The sequence below is a fragment of the Natrix helvetica genome (genome assembly GCF_964273705.1).
Source record: "Natrix helvetica genome assembly, chromosome: 3".
In the NCBI taxonomy this organism is placed as follows: Eukaryota; Metazoa; Chordata; class Lepidosauria; order Squamata; family Natricidae; genus Natrix; species Natrix helvetica.
The window spans coordinates 106,701,545-106,726,894 of record NC_138549.1 but is presented as its reverse complement, the minus strand read 5'-3'; the positions used below and the strand labels follow the sequence as shown (position 1 = coordinate 106,726,894).

The following is a 25,350-nucleotide window of genomic DNA, read 5'->3' as shown; positions in this document are numbered from 1 at the left end:
GTCACCCATGCACTTGTGACGTCCCGGCTGGACTACTGTAACGCTCTCTACATGGGGCTCCCCTTGAGATGCACCCGAAGGCTGCAGTTGGTTCAGAATGCGGCCGGGCGGGCAGTTTCGGGAGTCGCTAGGTACTCCCACGTAACACCTCTCCTGCGCGGGCTGCACTGGCTACCTGTAGCTTTTCGGGTGCGTTTCAAGGTGCTGATTATCATCTTTAAAGCGCTCCATGGCACAGGACCTAGGTATTTGCGGGATCGTATCCTGCCCCATACATCCCTTCGGCCGATCCGCTCACAAAGAGAGGGACTCCTCCGGGTGCCGTCCACTAGGCTGTGCCAGCGGACGACGCCCAGGGGAAGGGCCTTCTCTGTGATGGGCCCGACCCTCTGGAATGACCTTCCCCCTGATATTAGAACAACCACAGACCTCCGCTCCTTCCATAAGAAGCTTAAAACCCACCTGTTCAATTTAGCCAGCCTGGCCTAATCCCAGCTCTCCCACCTCAGTCTGTATTTTTAAATTTTACGGGTTGGTTTTAGGCCGAGTTTTAATTTTTATAAATTTGTACAGGGGTTAAGTTTTAATTTGATTTTAATGGTATTTATTCTTATGTGTATGGTTTTTTAATTTGGTGCCTGTACACCGCCCCGAGTCCCTTTGGGGAGAGGGGGCGGTCTAGAAAGCAAATAAATTGAATTGAAATTGAAATTTGTCTGAAATGGTATAGGGCAGTGATGGCTAACCTTTTTGTCATCACGTGCCAAAACCCATAATGAAATGTGCACGTAACCCCCCATCCCTACACATGAATGCACGCCCATGTGCGCCCCACCCTGTGCATACAAACCCCCCCACAGATGCATATGACCCCCACACTACTGATCAGGGTGCTATTCCTATGGGTGATAGTAAACCCTCAACCTTATGCCTGAATTGTTCCTATTCTAAGAAGCCAGAGGAAAACTAGCAATATGACTACATTCATCAAGGCATGTGTTTCAGTCCAGTATGCAAATAAAGCTTTTGATTAGAAATTATTTGTGGAGCTTTAGACGCTAGGTATAGAGAGAATGTCAAGTATATTATAGTTATATTCACATAACAGCTGCTATATTCCAGCTTTCCAAGTAATCAAGAAATGGTGTAGGATATGCAAAATATTTCCCATTCAAAAAATTCCATTTCCACTACAAACGGCTCCATCCCAAAGTGGAAAGCAAGTTTCATATAGTACAACACGAAACAAGTTATTTTGGTCATTTTTAAAAATACTGTCAAGCTCCCAAATTAACCGAATCAGGCCATTTTGTTCTCTTACCAGCTTTTGCAGGAAGCTTAGTATAAAGCAAAAAGGTGAAATCGACAGAACCATTTCTTTTAAGGCTTTTTCTGACCCAACATCCATTTCACAAAAAAATAAAATGATGATGCTTGGTTACAATTGTCAAGTCAGCTACTTCTCACAAGAGGGGGCGGGGGGGAAACACCAACCACTTACAAGAAAATGCCTATTTCACTAGAGCAAACAGGAGACATTTGGAGAAATATAGCACAACCACCATTTAAAAAAAAAAATCAGTGTTGCATCCAGGTTTATGCTTTCCTAAAAAGTTTTTCTGCTGACAGTACAGATTCTTCCTTCACATAGCCTCAAAATCTATTGTGATGGCTCCTTCAAATATTAAGGTCAGATTTTGACAGCTGGGGAAGTGAGGGAGAAAGGGAGAATCAAGTTTCATTAGTAGTCCGCTACAGCAATATGATGACTTCCACCCCATGTAAAACACGCCAAATAGGTTCCCACACTGCCTATAGTCGTGATGGCAAACTTATGGCACTCGTGCCAGAGGTGGTACGGAGCATCCTGTGGGCACGGGAGCTGTCGCCCCAGCTCAGCTCTGCCACATGCGCGCCTCTTACCAGCCCCCCACTGGCCAGCTGGTCTTCAGGTCTCTACTGTGCATATGCAGGGCGCATGTGGGGGGAGCACACGCGCATTGCATTTTGGGGATTCGGCACATTTTGGGCAGTCAGTTCAGAAAAGGTTAGCCATCACTGGCCTCTAGTAATCTCTCACTGCAGAAAGCTCTTTGCCCAACTCTATTTATCCCATAAATATGTGCTGATTTGTTCAGCATGTTTTAAAGGAAAATGCTGCCTGTAGCCATTCAACTTAAAAAAACAAAACTTCTACAGGCCAAAGACGTTTTTGCAAATTAAGAATAGCAGAGGAGGCTGACTTGACACTTCACCTGTATATCCCAACTCTCCTGTTTTTGATTTTGTTTTAAATAAGAGGCAGAGGCAGTCCAATGATTTAAGCTTTAAGCTTTCTCCCCCCCCCCCTCAGAATGAGTTGTGGGAATAGTGAAATCCCAATCCCATTATTCAAATTTCTATGATGTGGAAAAGTGAGATTTCTGGAGCAGGTTCCTCCCAGCTATATGGTTTTATAAAATAGTGTTTTTGTTTAGTTAAATTCTGGGTAATTAGAAAAGAGTGCAGTACTATTCTCTAAACCCCAAAGGAGTTTATTAGGCATCAGTTGTTTCATAGCACCCCCTAGTGGCTCTGTCCCAAGTTTGAAGCAGGATCAATTACGGCCTTTATGGGCAATAACTATTCTGTAGCAAGTTATAAAGTCTCCATGGAAAGTCATTATAAACAAGTTGTTTCCAATTACAGCACACGTTTACTCAGGCACCCATTTTTAATGCCCAGTGATAAGTTCTTTACGCAATATTTATACATGATGAATAGTTAACAGGTTTTCTTTTTTTTAAAATCCCAATTTTGCAGCATGTGCCGCTAGAAACCTACAATTGTGCTTTTAGGAGTACATTGGCAATTGACAGTATAAGCCAGGGCTGATGGAACTGCTTTGCCCCACAGCTCTGAAATGCAATCCTACGAGTCAAACACAATGAAACCTACCATGTTATTATGTTTCTTTTATATGAAAAGTTTCCCTTAGAGGCCAATTTGAAACAAGGAAATCTTTTAAATATCTTCACGCCATTAAGGATACACAACATTGCCAGGAAAAGCCTTTTCCATTATTTGAGTGGTTAATTCCTTCCACTTCCTCATAAAACTGCACACGCAATGGGCAAATATACATGAAAGTAAAGTAGTTCAGTCATTCTTTCCGTACAAAGGCACGCTATTTACAACCTTTGTTACACACAATATGAATGTAAACATTTTTTCAATAAAATTATGTTGCAATGACTGCAAATTCCATATATATTTTGGGAGGTTTTTCTTTCCTTCTAGAAATCAGTGGTTTCAGTGCCATGCTAGGATCTCAGTAGGATCACATACAAGCCATTATATCACATGCAATTTGGTTGACATAATAGCCTGGGGACGGAACTAATGTATGGATTAGACTTCATATCAAAGCAACTCTATATGGCACGGTATGATATAAGAGCCTTACATGCAATTAACTAAATCAAATATATGCCGAGAAAGCGCTATAAATTCACGACTCAGCAGTACTTGCACAATTTGCACACCACCATAATCACAATGGAAGGAACTTGGCTTCACAATGGAACAAGAAAGGCTAGGCTGAGAATACAGCACATTAGCCTGGAGATGATGTTCAGGTTAAAAAGAAATAGATCTGTAAAGTCATTTTGCAGCTTTCGACTTTGCTTTTAGACATAGTCTTTCTCCCTTGTATTATATCTGCATTTTATGTTGTGGGTTTAGAACTTGGACAAGAATTGGGGGTTGTTTTGGAGGGTTTTTTGGTATCTTTTCTCAGATCCATACCATTAAGAACATCCTATTCTATAGACATACTAAATTCCACAAACCTGTTTCTGTTCAATTCAGTTCCACACAATGTGGTGCAAAGATAAACCCAATCTTAATTTCCCCTTCAAATACTGTCGGCATGGATCAACCACCGAGAAATGAAAGGCTGAGAATATACATAATTCTGATATGTTTTTAAACTGATTGCTTCCTTTTCAGAAGGATATGGTAAAGCTTATTTTATAAAATATGGCATAGCTTGATGTCTATGGAGATTCTCAGTCATCCAGATCATGGTTGTCCCAAAGATGCTTTTTCAAGAGGCAACTGGACTTTCTGGTTTTTCTTTGAAGACATTTCGCTTCTCATTCAAGAAACTCCTTGGATGAGAAGTGAAACGTCTTCACAGAAAAACCAGGAAGTCCAGTTGCCTCTTGAAAAAGCACCTTTGGGATATGGTGTAGCTTATTTTATAAAACAGAAGAAATTGCACGTGACAGCCTCTAGGGAATATACATTAAACACAACATGGAGGTTTTTTCCTAAACAGAACGGCAATATAATCATTTCAACATGGAGCTAATAGTGCTTGGTCCAAGTAAAACATTATCACTTCAATTTTTTAGAGCGGTAGACAGCTTCTACCTAAGTGGTGGGCTGGTAAAATGGTTCATTTTCCTGCTGTATAACTGTAATTTTAGAAGATTAGAAGTTATGCCAGAGGTCAGATAGTTCACCATGATTGCCTCATACGGTCTTTCATTAACAGTAATTTTCTTCAGCCACACTGGATTCGGTTACTCTCAACGATGGCCACTTCATTATAAAGTGGTCAATTTTTCTTTCCAGTGTTATCATGTTGGCAGGTCATTTGGACACATGCTATTTTCCTCAGCAGTATCGGTCCATTCCTCACTTTGATAAGCTGAAAGGAACAGGTTTTCTAACTGCGTCAGGAATTCTTCAGCAATGAAGCTATTGGCAACACTGTCCAGAGTCTTCCTCATGCACTCCAAAAGCTAGTTGTAAGATGGAAGAATAAAGACAAGAATAATGTCAGAGTTGCTGAAATAACATTTAGGAGTTATGGGGTAGCGGGGAGAGCAACTATACATTTATTATGATTCTTTAACCAAAGCCTATTAAGACCTCATGCCCAGGTTTATTTACATACACTCACAAATGTATATCACACACGCCACCTACAAATAGCTATCAGGGATTCAATGAATTGCTTTTCTGCAGTGAACGTTCTTCATGACGAATAGCCAGTTTGTTAATGTAGTTGTTACTTCAAATTCTGCTACAGAGGTATTATATGTGATTGTATCTGAAACATGTCAAACGTTACCCAATTCAAATATTTTATATATAGAAAGCCATATCAATAGCTTTGCAAACACCTCTCTTCAATCCAAGAAATGTGTTCTCTGCTGCTCTGCCCTTTTTTTTTCACTGAACAGAGGCAATTTTTGTGAGACTTGTTAAAGCTAATGCTTATTACATCATTTATCCATCAAAGTTGTACATAAGGATTTCTTGAGATAATGATAGTCCAAATTCACTCTGCAGCATGTTATAGTCTTGGTGACTGGAGGCTGCTTGGCAAATATTGTTTGACTGATGTTTGGAAATGGTGCTAACCCTATTTTTGATTGGTCCATCTTATCACTCGGTTGTATGGTATGAATCAGCCACTTGAATGAATGATAAGAGTATATTTACTGTAGTTCCATTGATTCAAATAAAGGAACCATCAACACATTTATGGAACTAGATATAATCTACTACCTGCTCCTCACTTTTCAACAAGTGCATAGAGAAGTTTGCTCGAGTGCCAAGTGAAATATCTGTAAAAACAAAACAAAACCAGGATCTCCCTAAGCCTGAAGAACCTCAACTAGAAGTATGTAAAATTCATGCAATGATCAACAGATCATTGTAAACAAACATGTAGACTGCAACTGATGGGAAAAATATAAAAGTGAGAAGACTCAGTGTGGGGACATTCATTTTTGCAAGGATCATCTGTTGGGGTAGAATTCTGGCCATTTAAAGCTATTTAAGGTTTATACATCTTGATGAAAATCAAGACAGCCAGGCCATAGGTTTCTGAAGACAAGTTTAATCTACCCAAGAGAAGTCTATTTTGCCAAACATTCATTGATTTCGGTATTTTATAAGAGTAAGTTGCTTGGGAGCCTCAGCAAAGAAATGGTAAATATATGCAAATACATAACCACTCATTCACAGTTTTTAGGACAATTTCTCTCACATTTAACAGATTGGATCCAGATTTAGATACACTTAGTACACACAACCAAAACTAATGCCATGAGTTTTCATACTTAGAACAAATCATCTGAAATCAGAATCCAACTCAAGATTTCTATAGTAATTAGGCACAATTATGCTGCCTGAAATTTCAGGTGAGAAACGAAGAATTTTATAATGATTACCTTCTGCAAACACGTTAGGTCTGAATCTCTATGGAAGATTTTATCCATGGGCACACAACTATTGAATGAAACATGGCAAGACAATGTCAGAGGATACATAAAAGTACTTTTTATTGAAATACATACTAATTTGGACTAACTTGAAAGATTCCAAAATACAAGCAGCTACACACCTATGAGATAGTCTGTATTTTTCAATTATCCACTGTGTTTTTTCTAATACTATCTCCCATTGAGGTTCTTCCAACATTTGTTGCACTTCAAACTTGTATGGCAGGCCTGTAAGCCATTAAAACATATATCATATTATACAGAATCATATACAAAAAATGCTGCTCTCTTTGATGTAAACTTTATTGTTCACCTCCCTTTATTTGCACTGACAAAAAAAGCACAACACTGGTTTATAACATCAAGACCTTGATCTAATTGTCTTAATTACAGACCAAATTAGCTGAAGTTCTAAAATCAGGTTCAAATCTGTGTCGAATTGCTCATTTAATTGCTTGTCCATAGTATAATTGAGCAGAAAATGCATGCCTTGTTAATTTAAAAAAATGAGATGTATTATACAAACTATAAAGCCATTTGATTATAACTGGAAACATTCGACATCTTGGATACTCAAACCTTTAATTATTGAAATTGATATTAATTTCTTTTCCTCCCTTCTATCACAGATAATCCTATACTGCAATTTATACCAACTTCAATTGTCTTCATGCTTTGGATATCAATTTACAAAGGATTATTGATAATATCAAGAGATTAAAGGCTAGATACAGATTTTATAAATCCACAGGCAAGTTCTCTTATTGCTTGGCTTTTCCAATTTAACCAGGCTGCTCTGCTGATAATATTTTTAAGAACTGGGTTTAACTAAATTACTCAAACCCCCAAATCTACTTTCTACAATTTCCCTGTACACAGACATTTCAGATACTTAGAAAGCCATATGTTCATTTATCTAGATTCTAGACCATTAAAGACAAAAAGATAATTTATATACTGTACTAGTTACTGAATGTAGTCAAGCAGATGCTAGCAACCATCTGACAGCCTGTGAACTTCAGACTGAATCGGAGTTCTAACCTTCTAGTACAAACAAGAAACAAAACAACTGAACTCTTCAGGTGTCAGAGGCACAAGGGTAATAATGCAGACGCTTCCCCTTTGTAAGTATGCTTTTTTAAAAAAGGAACCAAATCGAACAATATCCCTACGACCTATTCGCTCGCACAGAGAGGGACTTCTCCAGGTGCCGTCCACTAGACAATGTCATGGGGCGGCACCTAGGAGCAGAGCCTTCTCTGTGGCGGGCCCAGCCCTGTGGAATGACCTCCCCCCGGATATTAGGACCACTACAGACCTCCGCTCCTTCCGTGTTAAGCTCAAGACCCACCTTTTTCAAATATCTGGCCTGGCCCAACCATAACTTCGTTACGCTCCTGAGGGGTTTTTAATTCAGCAATTTTATTTAGGGGATTTTAAACTGTGTTTTAACTGTGTTTTTAGCTGTGTTTATTGTCTTTCACTTGCAGGTCTACTCTCCTCCATGCACAAATGTAATTGTCCTTGTTTTTTCGTATGTATGTGTGTCCTATGTGTATTTTATCTTTTTGACTGTACGCCGCCCCGAGTCCTTCGGGAGAGGGTTGCGGCTAATCAAATAAAATTTGATTTGATTTGATTTGAATATAAAATAATTTTGCACCTTTTTGCCTCCCATGAACATTATGGGGAAATGTTCAATTCTGTTCATTTTGGATCATTTTTAAAATATTTTTTAAATATGTAATTTAAGTTTGGGGTGTATAGATGTCTCCCAGGAATGTTACGACCATTGACATACCTATAAATACTGCATTGCTAATCACAAGGCTGGATCTACTATAATTGCAACACGATCCAGATTTTAGTTAAATACTCTTAAAATTGGTATCTACTTCCACTTTTCCGTATTCCAGAGCCAGCATGGGCATTTATGAGAATGGGGGGGCGGGGAGGGGGAGCTGCTCCATAATAAAGGCTGGTATTTAACAGGAGGGGGAGCCTAATTTACTCCAACCCCCAAAGCTTGCTTCACTATAAATGCAAACGCACATCACAGATTCATGTAACCCCAGCATCTTGGTGTTTAGAGTCAAATTCATTAATTAACGTTCAGCTTATAAAAACTAGCATATACTTTTCTTCCCCACCCCCAAGGTTTCTAATTAAGCATAGTTTAATTATAATGACTCTTTCTCTTCCCTTTCCAAAGCCTGCTTTTAAAACACATTGAAACAGAACCTATAACAGAGAGGATTATTTTTTTTAAAAAAAAACCACTTACGGTAGGATCCATCTGAACTAGTCTCATCGCTAATCACAAGACAAGTGATCTGAGAATATGGAAGAGGATTATTTCGATTGTAAGGACTTATAATCATTCCGACAAACATTGAGCCACCTCTGGAAAAATAGCTCTGGAGAAAAATAAGACTGCAATCAACAAAAATATATACTTTTCCTTCTCTGCATATAATCAATCAGAATGCAAATGCATCAATAACAGTGGTATATCGTAGTTTCATTATTCAAAGTTGCATATGGTTAATAAATAAACAGCATTATTTCCAACAGTTATAAGTTCTATCCCTTTTATTCGACAGGGATAGATTACCTGGTATTTTGCCTGGGTATCAATATCACGTAGGGAAGGATTAGGGTCAAAGGCAGGATGAGAATGGTACCATCCAATGATACTGTAACCTCTAGCCGCAAGTATCTCTGATGCTTGAGTTTGAGATACTGGATCCATTTCACACTGCAAGCCTGTACTAAGGCTATTGCAGGGTTCTGCTACACAGACCTGTAAGTTAACAAATAGGATTTAATGGGGACGCTACAGTTGAATGTTTGTTTTTTAGATTCTGAAGAACATGCTCTGTTTCAAAATGGACACCTGAATTCCAAATGTACAGAGATCAAGCTCTTAAGCAGACGTCATTAATGGATATGTTAATATATTCTAGTTCAATTTAGTCCACTATAACTCATTTCTTGTAATAGAAAATTATATTCCAAATTATTCCCTGAAGTAATAACAGAACTGTTTCCCTGTTTCTCTATTTCCCTAGAGGAGACATAGGAGAGCATCCCCATAGTGTCTAGGATTCATAACAAATTGGTAAAAGCCCCCTTTTTAAACTTAAAAATAAATATGGTACTTACTTCAACTACTCCATCAGTTTCAGAATATCTTCCACCCAACAAACCAATTACTTCTGCCATTGAAACATGAGCATGCTAAAAATACAGGAAAGAAATAATAATAATTCAAATATCATTCGTAAAATGTTGGCAATCTTTGCCCATTCTTATTCTCTCCCCAACATATATAGAAAAGAAAAGGTCAGGTAGAATTATAAAGATTGGGACACTTTATCCCAACTATTTTCATAAATATTGTGCTTAAGACACAATAGAACTTTATGTGATAAAGGTCTATGAAACAGTTACTACCTCTTGAATTGCTACAAATGGGAGAATTTGTACATGAGAAGTTACTGTTTTGACTAAGAGAGGGAAAGGTATACTGGGATGAAGTTTTATTTATTATCCCTAATTGATAAACAAGTAAAACAAGCAGGAAAATATGTTAGAAGATAAAGCTTATATAAGATGTGCCATATGTAAGATATCATATAAAGCACATATAATTGAGAAAAACCTATTTGCAGGAATAATTAAGATATTCTCTCAGAGACATCAAAACATATTTTTTAAAATAACTGCCAATAAAAACAAAATGGGCTATTTCCACTATAAATCCATATTAAGAATCTCAAACATGTACTAAAATGTATGCATTTAACCATGACGGCAGAATCAGTTTCAGTTACATCAAGCAGTAGTTAATTAATATGCATTTATAATGCACAAAAAGATTGTAACTTTATTTAATCATGACTTAAATCTTTCAACTAATTTAAAGCCATTTTGTAAGCGATTTCAATAGAACAGGGCTTACCAAATCCATAACCAGAAGTGCTTCTGCAGATACTGTCACTTTGAATGGCTCCTGAAAAGATAAAACTCATAAGAAAAATTTGCTTAAGGAGACTAAAACATGTTCATCTTTCCAAAATCAGACTTACTGGTTTTTCTTCTGTGTAGGAACAGCAAGGGATCAGCTGAAAGGGATCAAATGAACTACAGAATGAAAAAAAAGAAATATCTTAAATTGCAAAATTAATGGAAAGAAAACATTTAAATGCTGCGTAATTTCTTCATATTTTTAGTTTTAATTCCAATATCCCAAGTGTTCATGATTGGTTCAAATAAGCACTTTTATATATAAGAAAAAAATCTATGTGCATGTTTCAATCTTTTTACTGCAGTATGGACTTTATAGAATGAATTTAACTCAATTTAATCTTAAATTCTTCTGACAGGAAACTCGCAAATCTAAAATCTCACCAGTCATTTTTTTTTCCAAAAAGATTTTATAAATAAAAAAAAAACCTTTTGGTGTGTCTTTGTCCTTTAAATGCTTTTGGTAGTTTATATTTCTGATCTTCTCTCCTCTTTGCTAGCTCCTCAGCAGAGAGATGCTAAAAACAAACATATGCATTAGGTAAACTACCCAATAACGAGTGTTAAATATACTTAGGCTCAAAGAAATCAGTGAGCTGGAGAACGCTTAATTTAGTTGTCCCACTAGCCAATGCTAACAGCTGCTACCACAATTAAACTAGCATTATGCCAAATGCACTTACTTAAGTGTCAGGAATGCACAAATCCCCTCTACAGAAGTCAAAACAATTTCTCCCAGTGAAAAGAATGAACATTCTGCATTTTCCCATTGGTAGGCTGCATAAGGACATTTTAAAATATTAAAATATACTATTCTGCCAAGTATGTCTGCTTTAGTTTTAGTCTGTCCTTACTTATGGTCAACTCAAGATGTCATACATAACTAAGGTTCCTATTTTCCACACAGCAACAAAGATAGGTTGGTCTAAAAGAGACTGACCAGTCCAAAGGCATCTAGCTGGTTTTCATGGGAGGGCTACAACACCTGGTCTACAGCCCAGCACCTAACCCACAATACCAAACTGGTCTCAATGGCACTTTGATCTGTTTCTCCATAGGCTCTCTAATCCTTGGCTAAGAAAACTGGATAGTCATAATCAACAAGATCAAAGCATTCAACTAGATCAGTAACCATAGAGTGTTCAAAGGAAACTTACAGATATAGTAAGATGGCCACAACTCTTAATTTCTTATGAGGTATACAATCTCATAAAACAAAAATCCCATACCTGATTTTAATAGTTAAACGCCATGTTCAATATTTTAATGGTTACATGAAAAACATTCCCTTTTCTGAACTTTTAAGGGGCTACAAGTCTATGACCCCTAAGTATTAATCTAAACCACCCAGCCTGGAAAAAACCCAGAAAAATTGGAGGAAAAACAGTTTTTTTCCCAAACAGCTTTGGGGGAAAAATGTTTTTTCCAATTTTTCCGTTCCCCCCCCCCCCAGGTCTTCCCATCTGTACCCTCACCCAACCCTCAAAGTTTGAATAATATTCTAACAATCAAGAGGGGCATCCTTCCCATCAATCTCCGGACACGGAAAGGCCCACCTGGAGGCCTGGCTACAACTGGTCAAAGTGTGTTCCAGGAAAGGGTATCCTCCTAGCTACCGTATTTTCCGGAGTATAAGACGCATCTGAGTATAAGACACACTAAGGTTTTGAAGAGGCAAATTTAAAAAAAAAGTTTTTGCAATCTGCGGACCTCCCAAAAACGGCCCGTTTTTGGGAGGTCCCCCTCCCCCCAAAAAGGGCATGAATAGCCTTCAGGAGGCTTGTAGAGTGCTCCTGGGGGGTGGGGCAAAAACAAGCAAAAGAATGGCCCGTTTTTTGCAAAAAGGGCATGAATAGGCTTTAGGAGGTTTATAGAGTGCTCCTGGGGACTGGGGAAATTGAGCAAAAACCGGTCTGTTTTTCGCTCATTTCTGCCCTCCCCAGCCCCTAGTAGCACTCTGCAAGGCTCTTAAAAGCTATGCGTGGCCATTTTGGTGAAGGGGGCGGGGTTTCAGGAGGCAAAAAATGCTGTATTCAGTGTATAAGACGCACCCAGATTTTCAGCCTCTTTTTTGAGGGAAAAAGGTGCGTCTTATATGCCAAAAATATGGTATATATATACTCAAACAAGTTCAAGGAGTCTAAAATGTTAATTACCTCAAACGTCTGTCCTTCCAAATCTCTGGCGTCGCACCAGTTTCCCCATGGGTCTCTCACTCGCCGCCGCCTCGTACGCTGTACCAAACAGAAATGCACTCACACATCTACTCAAGTGCACCAAGGGCATCAAGCTCTCTTCATAATTTATGAAGGACTGTCACAAAAATATTTGCAATGTACAGTGATCCGGATTGCCACTCTCCTTACCAGCTGATGAATATAGATAACACATGAACTTTAGCTGACCCAATCTGACCCATTTTTACTCTTTCCAGCCTCGTTTCCTAATTCTGCATGCATCTATGCAATGCAGAAAAAAATTACAGACAACTCCTGTAGCAACTGCAGATGAAAGGGCTGGGGGGGGGGGGAAATACCAGAAGTCATGCTGGGCCTTTCCCCCCTCTCTAGCTATTCTTTCCAATCTAGCATTGGGGGAGGGGGGGAGTATATAAGTAGGCTCAAGTGTCTGCCTATTTAGTCAAGCTAGTCACATGTGATATACCAAATGTGATGATGTCAGAAAGAGAAGCCAAGAAAAGAAAAGAAAAACAGCTTTGAAAATGGACTGGATTTAACAGGAGACTGCAGAGAAAATGACTCCAGAAAAACAACTGGGCAACGATGCAAAATGTTGCAAGCTGCTTCATTCTAAGGCCTCCCTCCATTCATGTAATGGCAAATTGAGCTGCTTTTAAAGGCCTGGGAGGGGGGGGGGGGGGAGATTCGCCAGGCTTTCTCTCGTTTGTTTTTACTTTGTATTTATATAACCTCACTTTTTGCTCATAATCAACTACCTCACTTAGCAACGGAAATTCTGGTTCCAAGTACCATCATTAAGTGAGGACTAGCTGTATAGTGCATTAACTGGTCGCTTCAGTTTTTGCGAACGATAGTCATTTCCTCAGCCTCCAAAATTAAATACATCGATTAGAAAACAAATAACCTCTATTATATACCTGCCCAATGATCTAGTTGAGAGCAATATATAATTTAACAAAATCTCTGCAAAAATAGCATCCCGGGTAGAACGGCAATATATAATTTATGAAGTCAAAGAAATCTCACCACTGTGTCAAAAAATGTATTCAGGTTTGTGTTCCTACAAATATGATTCCTACAAACGAATGCAGTAGAAAGAGAATGAAGAAAAAATAACCCAAAGAATCACAAACACATGAGCCTGTTTTCCATCTCACCATAGATTGTAGACGTTGCACAAGCTGATATGCGTCAACAGCATCCTTGCTTTCCCTGGGTCGTACTTTGTCAACTGTTTGCGGTCTATTATACACAGCTTGCTCTGTAAAGGTGAAGAGATGTTGCCCTTCAGTCTACACTTTAGACAGATGCTCAAAAAACAACTAACCCCAGGGTCAAAACCAAACATCTGATGACAATATTAACTTCGCACTTATTGTAATTCTATCATTCAAGTTAACATTTCCATGCAATCATGAGGTTTATGTGACTAAATAGAGCATCGCTTCCAAAATAAATAAATAATCAATTTGCTCATTTAGTGTATATGCTCTTTAGAATAGCAAAGCTTTGTAAAGAATGCCAGACTAAGAATTGTTATAAGTTACATAAACAATGCTACCTATGTAGGAGTATACAAATGTGGAGGCAAGATGTAGAGATATTACAATATAGCTGGGTATTACATAACATTAAGGAAAATAGTAAAATAAACGTTTGGGATCCGTCTCTAACCTATTATAGAGTACAGGCATCAGATCCAGTTAAGTCCCCAAACCTAACTGAAGGGGAAAAGAGACAGCAACCAATTTGCTTGTTTTAAGAGAAAACAACAAATGCTTCATTCAAACTGCAAATTCTAGGCACACAAAAAATCTACATCACAAGTAGATCCTTATGCATAGCTTACAGAGTTAAATCATGCACTCCACAAATTAAGCAGCCAATACCAATTAAGTTGACCAAGATATTAACCCCACTGTTATTTTTCTTCTGGTGACATTATTACAAGTTGTCATCATAAAACCCAATACATTTAGGATTCATATACTTCATCTTCCATATATTGCGCTGAACAATCATTGATTCCCTCATTTATAAGACAAAGAGACCTACTTCTGGCATCTGAAGTGGGAGTATTTGGAGAAAAAAAAAAGCACGTAAGAGGAAAAACCTTGACCGCCTTTGTTGCTACTGACCACAAAGAAAATTCAGTTAAGAGAAATAAAAGAATTTATCAAAAGACACTAATTTGTTTCCAACGTCTTAAACAGGGATAATGGTTTTTTATTTCATTTTTCGGCACACTATTTATAAAATATTTGTTAACAACTGACACTCTTGACCTCCTCATATAGAATCCAAATCAATTATGCATACACTCAGAACTCCTGATGAAACTTCACTTAGTTTTTAATTGGCCTTCAGCCCACAAAAGCTACCACTCATTAAGCTATCCTATTAATTAAATAGGATATTTTTTCATACAAAAAGCTGTGTTGTTGTTTTATCACATAGGACATAGTGAAGCAGAAAAATACAATTCTGAGGTAATGAAAAAAGAGAGAAAGAGAAAGATCATATATGAGTTCTTGATTCTCTCTAGGATTGGCATCTGACCTCCAACCACAATAAGCATATTTTAAAAAGGCTGTTTCTAATCATTATTCTCTTTCCACTTCAAGTCTACCAGTGCTTTCTAAAAGAAAAGGTTCAGTAGAATTTTCTATGTCTTTGGTAGCTGTGAGCTGCTTTGGAGACTCTTGAAAAAAAACAAAGGATACAGACGTAAATCTAATGAAAGAGTGTTCTTTTTACCACAGCCGAAGTTAATTGCTCCTATTAATTCCAGGTAAGTATGTATTCGTCCAATGCAGTTGACATCACCACAATTCTTCAGTCCTGGACGTACCGATGTCTTGTTCAGGTATTTTGGTTTGATTCTTTCCCTAAAACCAAGTGGAATCACAATTTGAAAATATAGATTTGACACACCTAAATGTATCTCATAATTTCAGGTGGGTGAATGCAGTCATGAAAACTATTGGATAGTTGCCATTCTTCTAGAGAATTTCTATTGAAGTGATAAAAAGCAATGAAAGGCAGCTGGTGACCCTGGGATGAAAATTCTCTCAGCCCAGCCCTACTTTATAGGGTTAATGATATGGGCAAAATAGGAATTAGAGAATTAAGGTAAGTTTGCTGCCTTTGAGTTATATATGAAGACAGAAATATACAATAACAATAGTATTTCTGTGACAGCCATATAAAATAGATTGGGCAGAAAGAGACTGATTGGCCTTAAGTTTCCCAGTAATATCTCAGTTGTAGATCTGACTGCTCTACAGTTTTGCAAATAACTGGTAGTTATCAGGGTGCACAAATGGGGGGCAAAGATTGCTACCAAGACATGTATTATAAATGACCACAACACAACAGTGTAAGTTTATCAAAAATATCTGAACTCTTAATTACACCAAACATATTTGTTGCATACCCTATCACCGATGGCATTCTTTCCACCAGCAAGGTGTGTGCCTTAATCAGATCCCCTTAAAAACAGCAAATTTATTGTACAAAGGAGTCAGATGAACCTGAAGTGACGCTTCCAGTTCATCAACAATGCTTACCATTGGTCCAAAATATAATTTCTAATTTTCAAATAGCGCTCAGGTGTTTTGGCTTGACGCCCGACAAAAAATTCTGGAATCGCTTGCTTTTCTTCTTCCAATATAATGCCTCTATCGATTGCTATTTCTTGATCTGGTGACTTAAGCTCCTCTGCATCCATCTGGTTTTCCTCCCCAAGGTGTTCAGAAGAAAGGAAAGGAATGCCGCTGTCAGTTATGTCCTTTGGTTCTTCACAAAGCTCTGAGCTAGGAAACCAGTCGGGACTTTCAGAAGTCCCTGTTCCGTCACACTTCTGGTTCTCTGTTTTTATAGTCCGATGCTCTTTACTCTCAGAGCAGGATATTGCATTTTCATCTGCGTTTTGCTCTGGTTTTGTAACACCCTGGGTTAAGAGAATAGCAGGCATGTGTTGGGCAGAATCCAAGACAGGTTCTGTCCAATTGCTTGGCTCGGATGGGCTTTTTGGAACATCTAATATTTCAGTCTTTCTACATTCTTGCTGATGTTCACAGGATAAAAGTTCATCCATTTCATCTGTAATGTCTACTTCCTCGTCATCTGATAATTTTTCAATTTTCACTGCATTTAAATTAGGGTCCGCTCGACCTCTTAAATGCTCTAGTGCCCATGTCACCTCCTTCCTTTCAACATCCTCACTGCTTTGTGGAAGAGGAGCACCGATGTGCTGCTGCTCCTGCTGTTTCACTTTTTCTACGCCGCCACTTTTTGCCTGGTTACATTAAGAAGAGTTAAGCATTGCACGACTAAATTAAAAAATCAAAACAAAAGAGAATACTTGTTAAGACATATACATAGAACCAGCTACTTCTCAGTTCTCCAGTTAACAATTCCCCCGTTCTCCAGTTAACAATTCCAGATAGTAGTAATAGTCAGTGTTTTCATCCCAAGGTAACAATGCATTAGATGATAGAACTGCTCCTATATACAAAATGAGGAAAAAGGGGTGGGGAGGGGGATCCAGACACAAAAACTCAACCAGGTGTTCTTAAAATTTCAATAGAGAATTTGGGCATTTGAAAGAATTTGAAGCTGCATGAGTGGCAGTCCATTTGTGTGATGCTATATTTTACTCAGTGGCTCAATTAATATGAATTAAAAGGGAAGATGGACACTAGATAGATTTGATCAATTTATTTCTTATAGCTCAGTGATGGCTAACCTTTTCCGGACCGAGTGCCCAAAGTGCCCCCCAAATGCAAGCCTACCCCTTAACCACCCCCTTCGGCAGAGACCCGAAGACCATCTAGCCGGCAGGAGGCATGCGCACATGCACGGTGGAGCTGAACTGGGGTGACAGCTCGCGTGCCCAGAGAGGGCGCTGCGTGCCACAGGTTCACCATCACAGTTATAGCTGATCGTTTTGTATTTGTCATCCTGTCAAGTAAAACATATTTCTAATTTACCTTGTTCTTAAAGTATTGTCTGGCATAGCTCTTTACTTGAAGAACGTTACGTCTTCCAATCAGCATAGCGATTTTTGTCCATCTTCTGCCAAATTTAGCCTGGCAAAAAAATAAATATAAATTCAGAGGTGGGAATGCAGAAGAGATAGCAATTTATCTAAACATGGCTGTTGTAAGGGACTGTAATGGTACATGTATACGTGGCCATCTCCTTGGAAGACAGGAGGAAGAAAACAGCCTGATAAACAAAATGTGAATTTGAAGGAGGAAGGGCTTGTAAAAAAACACCTCAGAAGGGACCCTCTCTGGTTCTCAGGAGAGTAAAATTGAGGGGTACTTTCAGACTTCTAACTCATTCAGCAACCATTTGCAGTTACAATAATGATGAAAAAGTATTGTGATCAGTCCTCACATTCAGACCTTTGTAGTTCTGAAAAGCAAAGGAATGTTGAAGTAAGCTGCAGTTGCAGTTTTACTTAATAGCCCAGTTGTTAATCCCAATTGTGGTTGCTAAATGAGGACTACCTGTACTGCAAACAAGTACTATAGTCACACTCTGAAATATCATGGAGACCCCCAAAGTGAACCACAGTACTTTCTTGTCAAATGAGTTTTTTAGAATTTAATTTTAAGATACACTTTTCCAGCAATCTCCAGAATGGCATGATACCTTTATTAACATAACAGACTAAGAAACTTAGAGAAATAAAAAAAATAGTTTTCAAGCTCAGTTGTGTAAATCCTTATTAAGAAGCTAAACCAGATTATATCTTACTCTCGGAAGATAAGAGTTTTCCATCTTCCTTCTCAAATTATTGGGGATTTTTGGCAATAGTGTGAGAATCAGTACAAGGAATTGCATTTCCCTGGTAAAGCATCTTAGAATCCCTTTTGGCTTGTAAAGCTTACCTTATCTTATTCAAGACAGAATGTTTTAATGTTAAGGCTGAAGGAAGGGTTATTATCACCAAACTTGCAATAAATGATCCAAGTAGAATTATAGATGGTCCTCAATTATAACCATTCTTTTAGTGTCTGTTTGAAGTTAAAAAAGTACTGAAAAAGTGACATTTTTCAATCTTACATTTGCAGCATCCCCATAGTCATGTGATCAAAATTAGGATGCTTGGCAACTGGCTTATATTTATGATGGCTGCAGTGTCCCAGGGTCATGTGATCAACTTTTGCAACCTTCTGACAAGGAAAGTCAATAGGGAAGCAAGATTCACTTAACAACTGTGCTACTAACAACTGCAGTGGCTCACTTAACAAATGTGGCAAGAAAAATCATAAAATGAGGCAAAACTCACTTAACAACTCTTTTGCTTAGCAAAGGATTTTGGGACTCAATTATGATCATAAGTCAAGGACCACCTGTACTTTCTTGTTCCTTTTTAAACAATTATGAGGTATGGTTGTATTTTAAAACTGTTTATATGAAATTATAGTGTTAGTAATATTTACCAGTCCTTCTTCAAACTTTTCCTTTTCTTCGGTTGTCCACTTCAGTGAACTAGTTGTTGATTTTGTAGGTGAACGAAGCCTATCAGAAAGCGAAATACTTGATTTCATACACATCCACTTAAATAATAAAAACAAAACTTTTTATAATCAACTGCCTTTACAAAAAATACTTAAGAGAATGTCACATGTCTAAAAAATAGACATTTCTTAAACAAGGGTTTGGGTTCAAGATAAAAGACTCTGTGACTTGCAATACCTTGCATATAGGATTTCCTAACACTCCACCATTCTGTTTTGGGAGTTGTTAATGTGTGGATGGTATTAAAAATCTTTTGCCCTGATAGAAGGGTCTTACCAGCAAGATATAATCTTGGATCCAATCCAATATGAATGCAAGAAATTCAATTATTTCAGAGTGTTTATAAACGACACAATAAATTCTACAAGCATAAAACAACAATCTTCAACTTAGATTTAGCATCAGAAGTACATACGTGATTTTTGTTTCTTTCTTGTGTGGACTATGAAGTAAAAACAAGAAAAGTAAATTTTACTTAATATTCTACATTTAGCAGACATTTGTAAAGTTATATTTATAATGTGTAGATTTTCAAAAAGTTTTCCAGGATTCTGATTACTTTCAGCTTTTATTTTCAGTTTTAATTTTTATACCTTGTAGAATGAAATTATGTTCAAAAATATTAAATTCTTGCTTTAAAAAATTAACAGTGTGGTCAGAAAGAACATTAAAGAACTGGTGGCCCACCACAGTTTTATAGAGCAAATGTTACCTTTTTGTACATTTTTTATCATTTTCCTTTGGCTCATGCCAATTTTTTTCTGGAAGAGACTTGCTAGACAAGTAATATCTGAAATATATTAAGGACTTCAGAAAGTACAGCATTGTGAGAGAAAACTTTTCAAAGGAATGTTTGGGCAGTTATTTATTCAAAGCAGTGTCACTGAAACCCAATCAATGTGCATAAATTGTAACACTCATGAAGTATTGTAATAACACAACATATTCTTGCACAATACTTGGTTAATGAAGAAAAATAATCCCACGTGTATTTAATCAAACTTCATTGAAAGCTTAATGTGCTTATTATTTTAACTGAAACAAAAAAACATAGATAAGACACATAAAATTTCTCTGTACCACCCCCCACATTCAATGAAATTGGAATAATTTTACTTTCAGATTTCTTTCCTGCAGAGGAAATAATAAAAAACAATATTTGTAACTCAGGATTGAAATGAAGGGTCTTTGGTGCTCTCTGAGCTTGGTTGTTCAGGACATGGAAAAAGCAAAAATCTACCCAGGAACCCCAAAAACTGGTGTTAGACAAAACAATCACAGTACATAACCCAAGTTCTTCCTTTTCATATAGGAGAACTGAGCTTATTCAAATAAGTATGTCATATTTATGAAAAGAAGCCTTCATGTTTTATGTCCTTGTAAATCTAATCTACAAGGACATAAAAATAATCCTCTTTTTCCACAGAGGATTAGGAGACTATTGGCAAAAGAAAGTATCTTGGGAAATAGATATGAGGAACAAATGGTTACAAAGCCAGTCACAATCCTTAATAGCTGTCTTCTGATTACAAATCTACATTACAGCTCTTTTTCTCACTTTTTAGTAGGAAAAGGATACTCTTCTTCCAGAAGCATCTTCTCAATGGCAGCCTTGTTTTCTTCACTAATTGTACTATCAAGACTCCAAGGCTAAGAGAAGGAATAGCAGTTATACAACATTAATTTTCATAACAAGAAGTGGTATGAAGAGAAAGAGAAATCCTCTGAGATGCAAAGTGAAAAAAATAGGCATATTTGTAGGAAAGTTCAGAAAACCTGAGGTAAAATTTGGTTTTAAAAAATAATATAAATTAGTAAAATTTCATCCTTTCCTTAGAAACTCAAAAAGGAACAGGGACAACAATTATAATAAGCATGCCTCAAAAAGAAAAAGACCTATACATAAACATACTGCACATAACTAGCTATGTCCCCAGGCTTAAATATTTTTCATTAACACTGCATGTAATATTTCCTTTCTGCCTATGGTAGTTTATACGCAAAAGTACATGGAAATTAAAAGACATCAAAAAGTATTTGTTCCAAAATACAAAGAATGAGAACTCATTCTTCCATTATATTCTGTAGTTTACTTACAAGAACCACATCTGTTCTCCAAGTGGAATCAAGGTAGTGATCTTGAAGTAAACTGGATGATGGATATTGATAACTTCTGAAACAAAAAGCCAGAGAATAAATAGTATCACAGGCAAGGTATTTTAATATTTTTAAATGTTGTATAATATTGCCCTGCCCTTGATCTTATCCATTTGTCTTTACAAAAGCATATGGATTAACAAATAATACAGTAGAAGAACAGGCCGAACTAGAGAGCTGGGTTAAATGTTGCCACAAGAGATCTCAAATCCAACTCCCTCTTGATTTCTGTTGATCTTTATCTAAAGCCAAATTAACTTTGACCATTAGTTGACTAGATTCTCATGTATAGGTAGCAATAATAAACTCTTCTATACTTTGGACTCAATGAATGCTCCTGGTTATTTGCATCCGACAAGTCCTGGAAAAATGATTACATTATTTTATAGCAAAGATCCATAATTCCTTATCTCATGTGATAAACAGTGAAACTTTCAGTTATTGTTGCAGCAGTATGCCATATTTAGGGCCATCTGAACTGAAGAACCAGTAGTTGGAAAAGATCATCCATAAAAATATCAGAGTCCTTTGCACACTGTGTATCAAAATGAAAAGTTAACTGTACTGTTAAAATAATAAAATAAAATAAAATAATTTTAAAGAGTAGGAACAATTCAAATGATCAGTGGAAAACAACAAAGTATGGAAGTGGAACAAAAGGTATGAAAGACTATGAAAAAGTAAATTATTTTCACAGAGATAAAAAGTAATCTATGAACCATGAGATGCTGATAAACAACAGATAAGGGAACCAGATAAGATTTTATCAATTATTCCTGAATTTACCAGTCCTTACAGCTTCTAAACAATGGTCAAAATTTGTATGAGTAAATAATTTTCACCCTTCACACCCTCCAAAGAAGTCTATAGATATTCAACGTCCACCCTTATCTCTGTCACACTGAAAGATTACTGGGAAGGAGACACAGATTTAATTTAACTGTTATAATTTTTAAGAAGCTCATCAAGCACAGCTTATAGTGTAATGCTATGTGAAAATAACCCTGGAAAGCAGGAAAAGCTGCAGCCTAGTCACCCATTATCTTTGTCCTCTAAGAGAACAGAATAGATAAATTAACTCATAAGGCTGCTTTACCTGACTATGGGAGACCGACGGAATGAAACATGGTCCCCGAAGACGAGCCAGTAAACCTAGATCAGTGTTTCTCAGCTTTGGCAACTTTAAGACGTGTGGACTTCAACTCCCAGAATTCCCTGGGCTGCATGGCTGGCTGTGGAATTCTGGGAGTTGCAGTCCACATACCTTAAACTGGCCAAGGCTGAGAAACACCGAGTCCTAGATCCAGGACAGCAACAGACTTCAAACAGCTCCTGCCATGGGAAAAGGGTCTGGGCGAACGGCATTGCGCGAGGCCTTTCCTCCAAAACAGAACCATCTTCTTGATTGCCAGGCCCCAACCCAAAGCCCGCTTTCTCTTACCCTGCCTGCGCTTCCGCAGCAAGTCCCACCGTCGAGTCTCCCTCGACATCAACATCTAACTCTTCCACAGCCTCCATACTGGCACCTCCACCGGATGTGGCGGCGACGACAGAGGAAGGGAGTCAAATGTGGGCTGGCGCGTCTTCCGCCCTGGAACTCGGGCCCGGGTGACGTTACAGGAGGTGGGCTCAAGATCCGCGCATGCGCGAAAGACGACTGGTTACCCGTTGGCTCTTGCTTCCGCCCTCAGGTGGCTATGGGGAAGGAAAATGTGATTGGGCTGGAAAGGCGCTATATAGAAAGACCCAGCGTGGCGAGAGAAAAAGCTCTAGGAAGAAAAAAATCCAGTCCGGTTCCAATTCGGGAGAAAAAGAATAAAATAGAGACTGGCTGATTGGAAAGAAGGTTTCTGTTTATTTAGATGCCAGAAACTTCAGTGACAGCAGCAAATGTTTCTGGAGTGGCTGACCAAATGATTGAGTGCCTGGATGGATGTTTATAAGGTTCCGGGATGCTCCAAAGGATTGTGCAATGTGTCTTTTATTATTTCAATGGTGGTGGGGTTAATCCTTTTTATGTCCTGCCCTTGGAATTGGAGTGGGGGGAATGTAGATTTTTAATCCCATCAACTCAAACCTTCTGGGCATTTTGTTTATGAATAGATTGGCCCAGTCTTCCTGAATGGATACCAAATCTGCATTCCTGAAGGCCAGCAAGTTTCTTCGTTTGAAGCTATTTTCCTATGGCAGGAAGACTGGAACTACTTTCTGCCTTTATTAAGATTTTTCTCCTTTGGGGAAATAGCCCAGCCTTTTTAATAAAGACTATTTTGATCTGGGGAGGGAGAGCTTCCTACAGAGCAGAGTGAAACTGTTTGTGTGTGTATATACTGTGTATATATACACACACACAAGTATATACAGCATATCCACTCAAAGTTAATGTTAACATTGCCCCCAGCATCGTAGCTCTCCAAACAGCATGTAGTAAAAGCAGAAGTCCCACCTGGCCTTTCTGACAGGTCTGGTTTATAAGAGTCTGGATTAGGTCTGTGAATCACATATTCATGTGTTTGTAGACATTTTCATTCCGTTAGACTCGAGTGGCAAGATGACGCTATGCAATACAATACAGCTGCCAGATCTGGGCTGCAAAAAACTGTGCATTTCCTGAATCTCTGCTTCCACCTAGGGGTCTTTCTGATTTTTATATTCCTAAAAGGCATTCCTGATTCACCAGTTGAGAACACCTTCCAAACCCAGTACAACTTACAACCACAACTGAGCCCAAAATTTATGTTGCTAAGAGAAATGTTTGTTAAGTGAGTTTTGTACTATTTTAGAACCTTTCTTGCCACAGTTTATTTATGTGTTTGTTTGTTTGTCAGACATGTACAATATAACAGTATACGTATGAACATAAACATGAAAAAAGGAAGTAAATCGATGGTGGGATTCAAAAAGTTTTACTACCGGTTCTGTGGACGTGGCTTGGTGGGCATGGCAGTGGAAGGATACTGTAAAATCTCCATTCCCTCCCGATCAGCTGGGACTCGGGAGACAGAGAATAGATGGGGGCGTGGTCAGTCAGAGGTGTTATTTACCGGTTCTACATACTACCATATTTTTCGGAGTATAAGATGTACCTTTTTCCCTCAAAAAAGAGGGTGAAAATCTGGGTCCATCTTATACACTGAATACAGCATTTTTGGCCTCCCAAAACCTCGCCCCCTTTGCAAAATGGCTGTGCATAGCCTTTAGGAGGCTGCCAGAGTGTTCCTGGGGGCTGGGGAGGGCAAAAATGAGGGGAAAACGGGCTGTTTTTTGCTCATCACCCCCCGAGCACTCTATAAGCCTCCTAAAGGCTATGCATGCCCTTTTTTTTTGACAAAAAACAGGTCCATTTTTGGGAGGTCAGTAGAGAGTAAAAACTTTATTTTTTAATTTGCCTCTTCAAAATCTTGGTGCGTCTTATACTCCGGTGCGTCTTATACTCTGAAATATACGGCACTCAAAATTTCTGCTACCGGTTCTCCAGAACTGGTCAGAACCTGCTGAATACCACCTCTGAAGTAAATACAGATAAATGGGGACAGTAAGTCAGGGACGGTAGGCACGTTGGTGCGCTTATGCACCCCCCTTTGCGGACCTCTTAAGAATGGGGTGAGGTCCACGGTAGACAGTTTGAAGTTGTGAGGATTTGTGGCTGTAAAAGTTGTTAAGTGAATCACTGCAGTTAAGTTAGTAAGATGGTTGTTAAGTGAATCTGGACTGCCTATTGACTTTGCTTGTCAGGAGGTTGCAAAAGTTGGTCAGATGATCCCAGAACACCGCAACCGCCATAAATATGAATCAGTTGCCAAGCATCTGAATTTTGACCCTGGGGATATTGCAATGGTCATAAATGTGAAAAATGGTCATAAATCACTTTTTTTCAGTGCTGTTGTAATTTTGAATAGTCACTAAAGGAACTGCTCTAAGTCAAGGACTACCGTACCTGAGTCATGACCCCCCAGGAAGGACTCATTCACAGAGGATGGAGAGGAACCAGGTAGGATATTGGAGATTGAGGGATTCTGAGACAAACAGCAATGTTATTTGGGGGGGACGGGGGAACGACTGCAGCAAAGTTCCTGTTTAAAGTTCCTCTAAGACTTGTGGACTTTAAGACTTGTGGACTTCAATTCTAGGAGTTGAAGTCCACA

General features: G+C 38.2%; 1 protein-coding gene across 4 annotated transcripts; it reads right to left on the bottom strand.

Annotated features, from left to right (window-relative positions):
- Positions 1-2,390: 2,390 nt before the first annotated feature.
- On the bottom strand, positions 2,391-22,830 carry MYSM1 (Myb like, SWIRM and MPN domains 1). 4 transcript variants are annotated; one of them, XM_081948500.1, is made up of 21 exons: positions 22,647-22,830; positions 21,146-21,221; positions 20,628-20,698; positions 19,761-19,838; positions 19,464-19,490; positions 18,970-19,048; positions 17,506-17,604; positions 16,081-16,811; positions 15,269-15,399; positions 13,669-13,772; positions 12,467-12,544; positions 10,740-10,828; positions 10,373-10,427; positions 10,246-10,296; positions 9,447-9,521; positions 8,896-9,084; positions 8,566-8,698; positions 6,404-6,509; positions 6,231-6,288; positions 5,563-5,621; positions 4,671-4,790 (listed from the first exon to the last, which is right to left on the bottom strand). In XM_081948500.1, the coding sequence occupies exons 1-20, from the start codon at positions 22,721-22,723 to the stop codon at positions 5,577-5,579; spliced, it is 2,352 nt and encodes a 783-aa protein (XP_081804626.1). In that variant the 5' UTR covers positions 22,724-22,830; the 3' UTR covers positions 4,671-4,790; positions 5,563-5,576. The 4 variants fall into 4 exon arrangements, 3 of the variants coding, with proteins under 3 accessions (XP_081804625.1, XP_081804627.1, XP_081804626.1); XM_081948499.1 differs by lacking the exon at positions 5,563-5,621 and having other exon boundaries at positions 2,391-4,790; positions 22,647-22,828; XR_014175001.1 differs by lacking the exon at positions 6,404-6,509 and having other exon boundaries at positions 4,724-4,790.
- Between the last annotated feature and the right edge of the window lie 2,520 nt (positions 22,831-25,350).

What these genes read in the sequence shown, in the direction of transcription:
- MYSM1 (XM_081948499.1), bottom strand. Translation starts at nt 22,723, where the DNA reads ATGGAGGCTGTGGAAGAGTTAGATGTTGATGTCGAGGGAGACTCGACG. An exon ending in AGCAATTAACTTCGGCTGTG is followed by an intron (nt 13,773 to 15,268) that starts GTAAAAAGAACA and finishes TCACCTTTACAG; the next exon opens with AGCAAGCTGTGTATAATAGA. An exon ending in TGGAAGGACAGACGTTTGAG is followed by an intron (nt 10,829 to 12,466) that starts GTAATTAACATT and finishes GTTTGTTTTTAG; the next exon opens with CATCTCTCTGCTGAGGAGCT.